The 14,052-nt window shown below is 52.6% G+C and overlaps 1 protein-coding gene across 4 annotated transcripts in view; it reads left to right on the top strand.

Moving 5' to 3' along the window:
• Nucleotides 1-14,052, top strand: part of TECR (trans-2,3-enoyl-CoA reductase) — a 35,960-nt gene that overhangs the window by 2,851 nt on the left and 19,057 nt on the right. For 2 of the 4 annotated variants that reach the window (XM_033199383.1, XM_033199385.1), the window contains exon 2: nucleotides 12,962-13,028. The exons of the other annotated variants lie outside the window; for them this stretch is intronic. In XM_033199383.1, coding sequence (XP_033055274.1) covers nucleotides 12,969-13,028 — 60 coding nt within the window. In that variant the 5' untranslated portion in view covers nucleotides 12,962-12,968. The remainder of the gene's footprint in view (nucleotides 1-12,961; nucleotides 13,029-14,052) is intronic. 4 annotated transcript variants of the gene reach the window in all.

Here is a 14,052-nt window from a genome sequence, read left to right as displayed (position 1 = left end):
GCATGGTGGCTCACGCCTGTAATTGAGCACTTTGGTAGACTGAGGTGGCTGGATCGCTTGAGGTCAGGAGTTCGAGACCAGCCTGGCCAACATGGAGAAACCTCGTCTCTACTAAAAATACAAAATTGAGCCGGGTGTTGTGGCTCACACCTGTAATCTCAGCTACTTGGAGGCAGAGGTTGCAGTGAGCTGAGATCATGCCACTGCACTCCAGCCTGGACGAGAGAGTGACAGTCTGTCTCAAAAAAAAAAAAAAGCCGTGCGCGGTGGCTCAAGCCTGTAATCCCAGCACTTTGGGAGGCCGAGACGGGCGGATCACGAGGTCAGGAGATCGAGACCATCCTGGCTAACACCGTGAAACCCCATCTCTATTAAAAAATACAAAAAACTAGCCGGGCGAGGTGGCGGGCGCCTGTAGTCCCAGCTACTCGGGAGGCTGAGGCAGGAGAATGGCGTAAACCCGGGAGGCGGAGCTTGCAGTGAGCTGAGATCCGGCCACTGCACTCCAGCCTGGGCCATAGAGCAAGACTCCGTCTCAAAAAAAAAAAAAAAAAAAAAAAAAGAAGAGGAAATCTTCAAACTCACTGTTCAAAGTGACCTTGGAGGAAAATAATAAATTGATGTTTTGCTGCATTCTTTGTTATTCTCTGCCAACCTTTGCCAAGTACCCATGGAGGCGATAGTGACAGGGCTTCTGGGTGGGAGAAGCAGTTGTCTCCTGGCCCAGCGGATTACATAGCAAGCAGATTAGTTTAACTGCATGTGTTTATTATAGATCAATAAAAATAGAAAAGATGCTTTCACTCACATTTAACAAGCAATTTGAGAAAAGGTTTATCTATATCAAAGAATGTATTTCTGGCCTAGCGAGGTGGCTCATGCCTGTAATCCCAGCACTTTGGGAGGCTGAGGTGGGTGAATCACTTGAGATCAGGAGTTCGAGACCAGCCTGGTCAACATGGTGAAACCTTGTCTCTACTAAAAACAAAAAAATTAGCTGGGCATGGTGGCACGTACCTTGTAGTCCCAGCTACTGGCTCAGAGGCTGAGGAATGAGAATCACTTGAACCTGGGAGGTAGAGTTGCAGTGAGCCAAGATCACGCCACTGTACTCCAGCCTGGGTGACACAGCGAGACTCCGTTTTAAAAAAGTAATAATAAATAAAGGGTATATTCCAGCTGGGCACAGTGGCTCATGCCTGTAATCCCAGCACTTTGGGAGGCCAAGGTGGGCAGATCATGTGAGGTCAGGAGTTCGAGACCAGCCTGGCCGACAGACATAATGAAACCTCATCTCCACTAAAAATACACATATTAGGCTGGGCGCGGTGGCTCACACCTGTAATCCCAGCACTTTGGGAGGCTGAGGCGGGAGGATCATGAGGTCAGGAGATCGAGACCATCCTGGCTAACACGGTGAAACCCTGTCTCTACTAAAAATACAAAAAATTAGCTGGGCGTGGTGGTGGGCGCCTATAGTACCAGCTACTTGGGAGGCTGCGGCAGGAGAATGGGGTGAACCCGGGAGGTGGAGCTTGCAGTGAGCCGAGATCACGCCACTGCACTCCAGCTTGGGAGACAGAGCAAGATTCCGTCTCAAAAAAAACAAAAAACAAAAAATTAGCCGGGTGTGGTGGTGGCCGCCTGTAATCCCAGCTACTTGGGAAGCTGAGGCAGGAGAATCACTTGAACTCGGGAGGCGGAGGTTGCAGTAAGCTGAGATTGCGCCATTACACTCCAGCGTGGGTGACAAGAGCGAGACTGTCTCAAAAAAAAAAAAAAAAAAAAAATCTGTTTCTGCTTGGGACTAAATCCATCTTCCCACCCTCAAGCAGTCTCTTGTCCACTGAGAGGTTAGCCCCCTTCAAGAGACTTTCTTGGCTCCTGGAGAGACCTTGGGGATTATGAAGTGTAATTTACAGTTGATAGAGGTAACGCCCAGAGGGGTGCAGGACGTGCTGACTGTCACACAATGAATTCATGTCTGGTTGAGGACTGATATCATGGCAGTTGGGATCCCAGCAGGAGGGGAGATTGGTGGCTGTTTCCATAGTAGCCTCATATCACTGCCAAATCTCATCTGATCTGAGAGGAAAAGTTATCCATTCTGTGGCCTGATTGAGGTGAAGCCTCTATCTAGAACAGGTCATCTCCAGGCCTTGGCTGAAACCCTCGTCTTAGAATGCCAGAGCAGGCCTTGGCATTGTCTTGGGGTCAGAGCCAGGTCGGTAAGTGAACTGCTTATCCTAGGACACAGTAGTGTGTGTGTGTGTGTGTGTGTGTGTATGTATGTATTTATTTTATTGCTGTTTTTGCCACTGCAGATGAGACTCAAAGCAATGAGCCCAGTAGCAACTGGAAAAACAGCTACTACATCTTGTAAATGAGCCTGTTAATTCCAGAGAAAATCAGTCTCTTCAGCCGCCAGCTGTTCAGGTCGCTGCCCATTTCCCGCAGCTGAGTACCCAGAGGTGAGGAAGCCTCAGCCTCTTGGGGTCCCCACAACCGCGTTTAGGATGCTTTCTTTTTTTTTTTTTTTTTTTTGAGATGGAGTCTCCTTCTGTCACCCAGTCTGGAGTGCAGTGGCATGATCTCAGCTCACTGCAACTTCCACCTCCCCAGTTCAAGTGATTTTTCTGTCTCAGCCTCCCAAGTAGATGTTATTACAGGTGCATGCCACCACGCCCAGCTAATTTTTGTAGTTTTGGTAGAGATGGGGTTCCACCATGTTAGTCCAGGCTGGTCTCGAACTCCTGGGCTCAAGCGATCCTCCTGCCTTGGTGTCCCAAAGTGCTGGGATTATAGGTGTGAGCCACCGCACCTCGCCCAGGGGTGAGTCTTATTAGTACCTGGTCAGATGGGAACTAGTGTTCCACTTTACAGATAATGCAGCTGAAGCTCAGAGAGGTAAACTAAGCTGGTCAAGGTCACAGAGCCTGGAAGCTGGAGAGCTGAACCTGGGTTTGTCTGACTCCAGCTTTTTCCACGCTGATGGCTTCTCTGCTGATGATGTCCTAGGACAGCTGTCCTGCTGTGTTCAGAGGACAGAGCATCTCTGAAGGGAGGGTGAGGTGCTGCGGGTCAGTGTGGACTGCTGGGAGAGGATCTCTGCCCTAAAATCAGGTGAGCTGCCCCATGCAGTAAGGGCAGAATTGAGAGTGATGAGCCTTGGCTGGGTGCAGTGGTTCACACTTGTAATCCCAGCATGTTGGGAGGCTGAGGCAGGAGAATCACCTGAGGTCAGGCGTTCGAGACTAGCCTGGCCAACATGGCAAAACCCCGTCTCCAATAAAAATATAAAAGTTAGCCAGGCATCATGGCACGCACCTGTAATCCCAGGTACTTGGGAGACTGAGGCAGGAGAATTAGTTTGAACCTGGGAGGCAGAGGTTGCAGTGAGCCGAGATCGTGCCACTGCACTCCAGCCTGGGCAACAGAGTGAGTCTCTGTCTCAAAAAAACAAAACAAAAAAACAGAAAGTGGCGAGCCTTGAGCTGTGGTGAACTATAAAGATCTTTCCTATATTAGCCGGACTCAGGCCAAATTCCTGATGGGGTTGGTGAGGGGGGGATCTTGGGCTTTTCAGATTTTCCTGCAGGCTTCTTTTTTTTTTTTTTTTTTTGAGATGGAGTCTCGCTCTGTCGCCCAGACTGGAGTGCAGTGGCCGGATCCTGGCTCACTGCAAGCTCCGTCTCCCGGGTTCACGCCATTCTCCTGCCTCAGCCTCCCGAGTAGCTGGGACTACAGGCGCCCGCCACCTCGCCCGGCTAGTTTTTTGTATTTTTTAATAGAGATGGGGTTTCACCATGTTAGCCAGGATGGTCTCAATCTCCTGACCTCGTGATCCGCCCGTCTCGGCCTCCCAAAGTGCTGGAATTACAGGCTTGAGCCACCGCGCCCGGCCTCCTGCAGGCTTCTTGCTTTGAGCAGATGGTGACTCACTGGGCAGATTCTCCTGGTGGAATCCCTTTTGTTCCCCTGGACATAGCTTTGTACTTAGGCAATTTCTCTGCTGTAGGCACTCAGAATCTCAGAGCCCCAGGCTTGAGGGAATTTTTCATGTTTAACTTCTGTAAAGTTACAGTTGAGGGACCTGAGACCCAGAGAAGAAGGCCTTTTCCAGGGCTGCAGGCCAGTTCCCCTTTGGGTTGGGCAGTGTTGATGATTGATACTCTTCCTGGGAAGGTGGCAGTGCCTGCGGGCTTTGGATCAGTGCTGGGCTCATATGCTTAACCGCCACTGACAAGGTTTGGAGCCCATGGGCAAGTTCTTTAGCCTCTTGAGCTAGTTGTATTTTTCTTTTTTTTCCTGAGACAGAGTACCCCCTCTGTCGCCCAGGCTGGAGTGCAGTGGTACCATCTCGGCTCACTGCAACCTCTGCCTCCCGGGTTCAAGTGATTCTCCTCCCTCAGCCTCCTGAGTAGCTGGGTTTGCAGGCACCCACCGCCACGCCTGGCTAATTTTTGTATTTTTAGTAGAGATGGGGTTTCACCATATCGGCCAGGCTGGTCTCGAACTCCTGACCTTAAGTGATCCTCCCGCCTTGGCCTCCCAAAGAGTTGGGGTTGCAGGTGTGAACCCCCGCGACTGACCTTGAGCTAGCTTTTTCATCCATCAAATGACACCTGGGTGTGCGAGACCCAGCTCGCATTGTCTGATGGTGTGCATCTTCCCAACTTTGTGTTCAGGGATAGCAGGCTGACATCGCTAAGTCACAGGTAGGGTATTTACACCACGGAAAGTGGCAAGCGCTACAGCCCAAGCCCCTTCCTGTCTCGTGCCCGATGTTCATATTGACTGGGATAGTTGTCCTTGCATCCCAGGGTTATTATTGTTTGAAGGGGTTCTTGGTCTGGTGAGCACTGGATGAGCAGATACTTGCCTGTAAAAGCCTCAGCTTGGTGCAGCACCTTGCAGCAGCTAACATGTGACAAGTAGTGCGACCCTACTCACCTCTGGACACAGTAGGGCAGATGTGGGGAGGCGGGGCTGAGGAGGCGGGGCTTGAGGAAGGGGAAGGGTGCCGAGTAGGGGGAGGCGGGTCCCAAGGAGTGGGAGGCAGAGCTGAGCAGGGAAAGGCGTGTCCTGAGGAGGAGGAGGAGGCAGGGCTGAGGTGGAATAGGCGGGGCCGGGATGTGAGAGGCGGGGCCAGGGATGGGGAGGCGAGGCTGAGGAGGAAGAGGTGGGGATCAGGAAGAGGAGGTGGGGCAAGGAGGAAGCCGTGGGACCCGGGAGCGGGAGGCGGGACCGAGTAGCAAGAAAGTGGGACGGGATGTGTTGTGGGCTTTGGTGTGTGCCAGGTGGAGTAGCTATTTCAGCCGCACCCAGGTGAGTTTAGAGGCTCCACCAGCTGGGCCCAGCAAAGCCCTCTGGACTAACTGGTTCCTGAGGAGATCAGAGGAGTGTTGACAGCCTTGAGTAAGGGCGGTGCTTGGAAAGGCCTTGCAGCTCTGATAAGGTGGTTGGGTTTGGTGGGGAATCCTGCACTTTCACTGACAAGCCTGGCTGCGTGAGAAAGGCCAGAGACCTTGAGCTAGTTGGTCAAGTTCAGGCTGGGTCTTAACACCTTCTTGCTGATATGGACAGTGGCAGCTGAGAATATTTTAATACCTGGGACATTTCCCGCAGCAGCCAGAACATAGTAATCGTCCTAGTAAATTACGGTGAATATAGTGCTTAATTCTAAGTGGTGTTTTTTTTTTTTTTTCTTTTGAGACGAAGTCTCGCTCTTGTCCCCTAGGCTGGAGTGCAGTGGCGCGATCTCGGCTCACTGCAACCTCCGCCTCCCGGGTTCAAGCGATTCTCCTGCCTCAGCCTTCCGAGTAGCTGGGATTACAGGCGCCCGCCACCACACCCGGCTAGGTTTTGTATTTTTAGTAGACACGGGATTTTACCATGTTGGTCAGGCTGGTCTGAAACGCCTGACCTCAGGTGATCCGCCCAGCTCAGCCTCCCAAAATGTTGGGATTACAGGCGTGAGCCACGGCGCCCCGCAGTATCGGTGCTTCTTATCTAGTAACATATCTAACTCTCATACTAAACATAAGAAATAGATGCTGTTCTTATCTCTACTTGACTGATGGAGAAACTGAGGTGCAGAAGGTGAAGCGACTTGTCCACAGCTAGTGGGTAGCAGAGCTGGGATTCTTCTAGAATCATAGTGGGCTTTGCTGTGGGTCGTGCACTGGGGGAAGAATGAAGCGTGTGGTGGTGGTGTAGGACTTGGAGGCCACCCACTCTGCCCTTGGGAGAGTGACTTAACCTAAGCTTCAGTTTTGTCACCTGTGAGACCAGGATAAGGACACCTGGAGGCCTGCAGGGGAGTGTGAAGTTCCCAGCACGCTTGGTGGCCCACAGGCAGGGTAAACGTCATTAAGCAGAGGGGGACCCACGTTACGCAGGTAAGGACAGATCGGCATCCGCAGGGCTGCCTGAGATGCTTTTGGCATCTGACCTCTTTGGAAGGCCTCAAAACTTTTTTTTCTTTTTTTTTTTTTTGAGATGGAGTCTCACTCTGTCACCAGGCTGGAATGCAGTGGCGTAATCTCGGCTCACTACAACCTCTGCTTCCTGGGTTCAAACGATTCTGCTGCCTTAGCTTCCCAGGTAGCTGAGATTACAGGCGTGCGCCACCGTGCCTGGGTAATTTTTGTATTTTTAGTAGAGACGGGGTTTCACCATCTTGGCCAGGCTGGTCTTGAACTCCTGACCTCGTGATCCACCTGCCGCGGCCTCCCAGAGTGCTGGGATTACAGGCGTGTGCCACTGTGCCTGGCTGAGAAAGGCCTCATAACTTAATGAAGAAGGTCCACCAGGCGCCAGGAGACAGATTGATGCCAAATATATGCCCAGAAGACAGGGGAAGAAACCCAGATGCCAGTGCCTCAGTTTTGATATAACGTCACACACCATGCAAGTCACATTTTTTTTGTGTGTGTGTGACAGAGTCTCGCTCTGTCGCCCAGGCTGGAGTGCATTGGTGCAATCTTGGCTCACTGCAAGCTCCGCCTCCCGGGTTCACACCATTCTCCTGCCTCCGCCTCCCGAGTAGCTGGGACTACAGGCGCCCGCCACTACGCCTGGCTCATTTTTTGCATTTTTAGTAGAGACGGGTTTTCACCGTGTTAGCCAGGATGGTCTCGATCTCCTGACCTCGTTATCTGCCTGTCCCGGCCTCCGAAAGTATTGGGATTACAGGCGTGAGCCACTGCACCTGGCCGCAAGTCACATTTTGAGATGATCAGCTCTTTCTTTCCTCATGGGAAGACCCTTAGGGAAGTCACAACACACTCAGAGCCAGTTTTTGATCTCTTATGACAAAGAATCATCCCAGGAAATGGAGGCTGGAAGACAGTCTGGCCACCAGGTGCCTATCACAGCTACCTCAATAGGAGCATGCATCTTCTGTTCCTGCTCCCTCCTGGCTGTCTGTCCCTCACCCAGCCACAGGCAGAAGGCCTTTTTCCCTGTGAGTGAGAGGATCTTAGTGTGCCATGACTCAGAACCCTCCCTCAGAGGCTTCTTGTCATCTGTCCCCTGCTTTCCTCACTTGTCACTGCGCTACTGTCTTTCATCTCTGCAGACACCCAAAGCCACGTTCCTGCCCTGAGTACATGATGTTCCCTCGGCCTCTGATGTGCTTCCCTCTGCTTTTCTCATGCCTGGCCCTTCCTGTTACCGAGCACTCAGCTTCCATGTCCCCCAGAGAGACCTTCCTTGGCCATCCAATCTAGAGTCCATCCCCTTGCCTGTCACCCCGCCACCCCACTCATCTCCTTCGCAGCCCATCTGGGCTTGGGTTGTGTTTTCTTTCTTTCTCTCTTTCTTTTTTCTGAGACGGAGTCCTGCCCTGTTGCCCAGGCTGGAGTGCAGTGGTGGGGTCTCGGCTCACTGCAACCTCTACCTCTCGGGTTCAAAGGATTTTCCTGCCTCAGCCTCCTGAGTAGCTGGGACTACAGGTGCCTGCCACCATGCCTGGCTAATTTTTGTATTTTTATTTATTTTTTAAAAAATATATTTTTTTGAGGCAGAGTCTTGCGCTCTGTCGCCTAGACTGGAGTGCAGTGATGTGATCTTGGCTCTCTGCAACCTCCACCTCTGGGGTTCAAGCATTCTCCTACCTCAGCCTTTTGAGTAGCTGGGATTACTGGTGCCCACCACCGTACCCCCCTAATTTTTGTTTTTTTGGTTTTTTTGAGATGGAGTCTTGCTCTGTCACCCAGGCTGGAGTGCAGTGGTGTGATCTCTGCTCACTGCAAGCTCCGTCTCCTGGGTTCACGCCATTCTCCTGCCTCAGCCTCCCCAGCAGCTGGGACTACAGGCGCATGCTGCCTTGCCTGGCTAATTTTTTTGTATTTTTAGTAGAGATGGGGTTTCACTGTGTTAGCCAGGATGGTCTCGATCTCCTGACCTTGTGATCCACCCGCCTCGGCCTCCCAAAGTGCTGAGATTATAGGCGTGAGCCACTGCTCCCAGCCAATTTTTGTATTTTTAGTACAGATGGGGTTTCACTGTGTTGGCCAAACTGGTCTTGAACTCCTGACCACAGGTGATCCACCTGCCTCGGCTTCCCAAAGTGCTGGGATTACAGGCATGAGCCACCATGCCTGGCCACAATTTTTGTATTTTTTTTTTTTTTTTTTTTTTTTTGAGACGGAGTCTCGCTCTGTCGCCCAGGCTGGAGTGCAGTGGCCGGATCTCAGCTCACTGCAAGCTCCGCCTCCCGGGTTCCCGCCATTCTCCTGCCTCAGCCTCCCGAGTAGCTGGGACTACAGGCGCCTGCCACATCGCCCGGCTAGTTTTTTGTATTTTTTTAGTAGAGACGGGGTTTCACCGTGTTAGCCAGGATGGTCTCGATCTCCTGACCTCGTGATCCGCCCGCCTCGGCCTCCCAAAGTGCTGAATTTTTGTATTTTTAGTAGAGGTGAGGTTTCACCATGTTGGCCAGGATGGCCTGGAACTCTTGATCTTAAGTGATCTGCCCTCCTCGGCCTCCCAAGTAGCTGGGACTGCAGGTGTGTGTACCACTATGTCTGGCTGTTATTTTATTTATTTATTTATTTATTTTTTGAGTTGGAGTTTTGCTTTTGCCCAGGCTGTAGTGCAGTGGAATGATCTCGACTCACTGCAACTTCCGCCTTCCGGTTTCAAGCCATTCTTTTGCCTCAGCCTCCTGAGTAACTGGGACTACAGGCCACACCTGGCTAATTTTGGTATTTTTAGTAGAGACAGGGTTTCACCATGTGGGCCAGGCTGGTCTTGAACTCCTGAGCTCAAGTGATCTGCCCACCTCGGCCTCCCGAAGTGCTGAGATTACAGGCATGAGCCACTATACTCGGCCAGTGCCTGGCTAATTTTTAAAGGATTTTTTTGGTAGAGACACAGACTCACCATGTTGCCCAGGCTGGTCTTGAATTCTTTGGCTCAAGTGATCTCCTGCCTCAGCCTCCCAAAGCTCTGGGATTCTAGGTGTGTGCCACCGTGCCTGGCTGGAAACCAGCTTCTTCTGGCCTCTTGGCCACAAGCCCTGGGCCTATCCTGCCTGTGGCTGTCCTGTTCCCCGTCATCTCAACCCTCCTGGCACAGGGGCCCTTCTGAGATGGAAGCTGCCAAGACAACACTGGGGCCTGCCCCTCACCACACAGGTTGTGGGCAGGTTCTGCTGGTCCAGGCCTTTTCCCGTCATGGGGCCCTGCCTCTCTTTTCCAGTCCATCACTTACTCATTAGTTCATTCGTTCCAACATGTTTTCTTCCCCCTTATCAATGCTAAGAATCCTGGGGAGAACGAACCACTTTCTCTGCCCTCAAGATCCTTTCATTTAAGCCAAGGCCTGAAGGTCGAGGTCTTTGGGGCCAGGGAGGAGAATGGTGTTCTAGGCAGAGGGAACCGAGTGGTGTTCTGTGCAGAGGCATGGAGCCCGGGGTTTGCAGATGTCCCACGTTGAGGGATGAGGCTGACAGGGCAGGGCTTTGTAGCCACCCAGAGAGACCTGTAGACTTCATTTCATTTTTTTTTTTTTTTTGAGATGGAGTTTCTCTCTTGTCACACAAGCTGGAGTGCAGTGGCACAATCTTGGGTCACTGCAATCTCCGCCTCCTGGGTTCAAGCGATTCTCCTGCCTCAGCCTCCCGATTAGCTGGGATTACCAGCTAATGTGCCACCACACCTGGCTTATCTTTTGTATTTGTAGTAGAGACAGGGTTTCACCATGTTGGCCAGGCTGGTTTCGAACTCCTGACCTCAAGTGATCCACCCACCTCGGCCTTCCAAAGTGCTGGGATTACCGGCATGAACCACTGTGCCCTGCCTCATTTTGATGGCAATGAAAGTCCCTTTCCTGTTTTATTCAATTACCTATGAATTATTGTTTTTAGTAGAGTCGGGGTCTTGCTATATTGCCCAGGCTGGTCTTCGACTCTTGGGCTCAAGTGATCCTCCTGCCTTGACCTCCCAAAGTGCTGGGATTATAGGTGTGAGACACCATGCCCGACCACATTCTGCTGATTTTACCTAAAAGATTGCCTACTGGAGGGCAGTTCATTTTTTAAATCCTTAGGGGACCCTCATAGTGTATTTTGTTTGTTTGTTTGTTTGTTTTTGAGATGGGGTTTCACTTTTGTGGTCCAGGCTGGAGTGCAGTGGTGCAATCTCGGCTCACTGCAACCTCCGCCTCCTGGGTTTAATCGATTCTCCTGCCTCAGCCTCCCGAGTAGCTGAGATTACAGGCGTCCACCACCACTCCTGGCTAATTTTTTTATTTTTCGTAGAAACGGTGTTTTGCTCTATTGGCTAGGGTGGTCTCAAACTCCTGACCTCAGGTGATCCACCCGCCTTGGCCTCCCAAAGTGTTGGGATTATAGGCGTTGAGGCACTGTGCCCAGCCACCATGGTGTTTGTAGTAAAAATGCACAGAGCACTTGCTCCTTATTCTGAGAAGCGTACCGTGGATTGCATGTGGGGTTTACCGGGAGCAGATCGACCACCCCAGTTACATGGTTGGCTGGACGTGGGTCATGAGTGTTCCCAGCCCTGCAAGGTGTGAAGGCCTTCTCTGTGGCCCTGTAGCTGTGTCACACTGACCTGCCCCTGTCCCTGCTCGAACCAGGATCTTATATAAGCTGAGGCAGCCATTCACAGACTGCCCGAGAGACTGCAGGGCTTTGTGCAGTCTCCTGGGTCCTTCTAAATTCCCTTTTTCTCCCCCCATTTGAAAGTGAACAGGGATCATTGGCCAGAGCGTGGGAACTGGGCTTGTCCTCAGGGTGGGGGCCAAGTTGGGGGTGGGAGTGGGAAGTTAACGCAAGCCCTGGGGCTTCAGGAACCATCTGGAAACAGGCTGAAGTCATGGAGCTGAGCCTCGAGGCTCCTTGTGGGGAGAAGCTGTTCCTCCAGACACACCTCAAGTGTCTAACTCAGGAGGTGGGCAGGTGGGTGGAGCTGCTGAATGAACGTTTCTCAGGAGCTGGGTAGGGTTGGAGGATTGCGGGGGGGGGGGGGGTATGTGTGCAGATACTGGAATTCCTGAGGAGGCATGTGTAGTTGGAAACAGTGTGTTGTCGGTATACTACTTGTTTCAGATAATCGTCCCCACCCCTGCAGTCTTCCTTTGTTGCCCAGGCTGGAGTGCAATGACACGATCTTGGCTCACTGCAACCTCTGCCTCCCAGGTTCAAGCGATTCTCCTGCCTCAGCCTCCTGAGTAGCTGGGATTACAGGCATGCACCACACCACGCCTGGCTAATTTTTGTATTTTTAGTAGAGATGGAGTTTCACCATGTTGGCCAGGCTGGTCTCGAACTCCTGACCTCAGATGATCCTCCCGCCTCAGCCTCCCAAAGTGCTAGGATTACAGACGTGAGCCAATGCGCCGGGCCCAGAGAATAGTTTTAACAGTCTCCCAGCCAGGGGTGGGGGATCCACAGAGGACAGAGCTGGAGAATCCCTATCCAAATACTGGTGTGGGGACGGTTTCTGGAGAGGCTGGCTGTGTGGTCTTGGTCTGAATGTGACAAAATACCTCCAAGAGGCCTCTGCCCCTGACTCACCCAGGTTATACTCATCACCTTGTCACCACTCATGTTTGAGTTCTCCACACAGCACTTGGCACCTTCTGATAAGGCATGTTTGTGTAAGCCCCTGGCTGTACCCTGTAACCCCTGGCCCTGGGGAGGGTCTCTGGATACTTGTGGAATGAGTATGTGAATGTTGGTTAGAGGCCACTGTCCTGCAGAGCAAAGCACGGGACAGGTTCAGGCGTTTAGCCGTATAACTGATGTCTGCCCTCAAAAGTCACTGCAGCTGATGAGGACAGGGTGCTCGCACGATCTCAGGGGGTGCGGCCATTCTGCGGGACTGGCAGGTCTGGCCTTGAGGGTGGGTCCTGAGCTTATAGCATATCCTTGATGACAGTAGTGGAGGGTTCTGCTCTTCCTTGAACCTGGCTCATCTTTTGCTGCTGTGGAGTTTGGCCATTCCTGTTTTGTTTTGTTTTTTTTTGAGACAGGGTCTCGCTCTGTCACCCAGGCTGGAGTGCAGTGGCACGATCACGGCTCCCTACAACCTCCAACTCCTGGGTTCAAGGGATTCTTGTGCCCCAGCCTCCCAAGTAGCTGAGACCACAGGTGCATGCCACCACGCCCAGCTAATTTAAGAATGTTCTGTAGAGACAGGGTCTTGCTGTGTTGCCTGGGCTGGTCTTGAACTCATGGGCTCCAGTGATCCTCCTGCCTCTGTTTCCCAAAGTGCTGGGATTAGAGACATGAGCCACCACGCCCGGCAGGTGGCTCATTTTGAACCAGTGACACCTCAGAATCTAGGAACTAGGGTGTCCTTTTCACTACTTCCCTCCTCTGTTCCCTCCCTGGTCCAAGCCACCTGGGTCTCTGCCCTGGGTTGTTTCCAAGCCTCTCACCGCTGTCTCCGAAGCCACATTTGCTCCCCTACTGTTCCTCTGTCCCCAGCAGAGAGATGATTCTTCAAGAAACCCAAGCAGCCTGTGGCACTCCAGCGATTCCTCTTCGCTCAAGGGTAAAACCTAAGCACTTGTCTTGGCTCCGCTCCAGCCTGCTGCTCAGCTGCTCCCCCTATAATTGACTCGGCTCCAGCCTCGGGTGTCACCCGCTTCCCCAAAGCTCTGTGCTACCTCAGGGCCTTTGCATTCCCCGCCAGGGAGCCTCATGCTGGCCCTCTGCTGAAATCCCATTTCCTCAGCAGGGCCTTCCTGGGCACACCCACTGTGACCCTCTGGGCCCTCTGCCCTGCTGTCTCCTCTCCACAGCGCCTGGTACATCGTGACCCTGTATTATGTAATAGGTGCTTTGTTCACGTCCTACTGAGCACCAGCAAGCCTGGGGGGCGGGGGGGATGGCCTCTCTCAGTCGTGCACACTGTCATATCCCGGCCCCTGGATCACTGCCCGCACGCTTCTGTCACATGTAGACCCGCCTGACTACCATTCATCACCGAGCCCAGCAGCTGGCACAGGCAGGCCCGGCGCAGCAAGAGGCACAGTCCATGTTGGTTGCTTGCATGGCGACTGCAAACTGCACAGTTAGCAGAAAAGGTTTTTGGGAGTGACAGACATCCCTGCACACGGTTGAGCCCTTTGTAGGTCTCCGTGTGATAAGTACCTCCCTGCTGTGCTTTGGAAAGAGCTGTGGCTTGGGAAAGGGCTGTGTGGGTTCCCCGGCTTCTTCCTGCGGTCCCCGAGGAACATTGGAAATGGGTCACAACGCAGCAGGTAATTGCAGCCCCCCTCAGGCAGAGCTGAGTGGCTCAGTATTCCATTCAAGGCTTGATCAGAGCTCCTCTGGGCCACATAGAGCCCCCAGGACATGACTGGACTAGGAGTTGGGACCCTGATCTCCCTCCCTGGCCAGGTCATGCCCGCCATGCCACTTGACTCTTGGGGACCTGCCTGGAAGGTGAGGAAGTGATCCAGGCTAGCTCGTCCCTGGGGACCGAGTCCTGCTGCACCTGGGGTGGTCACAAATCTGCTTTCAGAAAAATCATGGGGGCGGGGCTGGGGGCTACTCAGCTGGAAAATCATTAC

Source organism: Trachypithecus francoisi, unplaced genomic scaffold (assembly GCF_009764315.1).
Source record: "Trachypithecus francoisi isolate TF-2019V2 unplaced genomic scaffold, Tfra_2.0 Lachesis_group5, whole genome shotgun sequence".
NCBI lineage: Eukaryota > Metazoa > Chordata > Mammalia > Primates > Cercopithecidae > Trachypithecus > Trachypithecus francoisi.
This window is presented reverse-complemented; position numbering and strand designations above follow the sequence as displayed.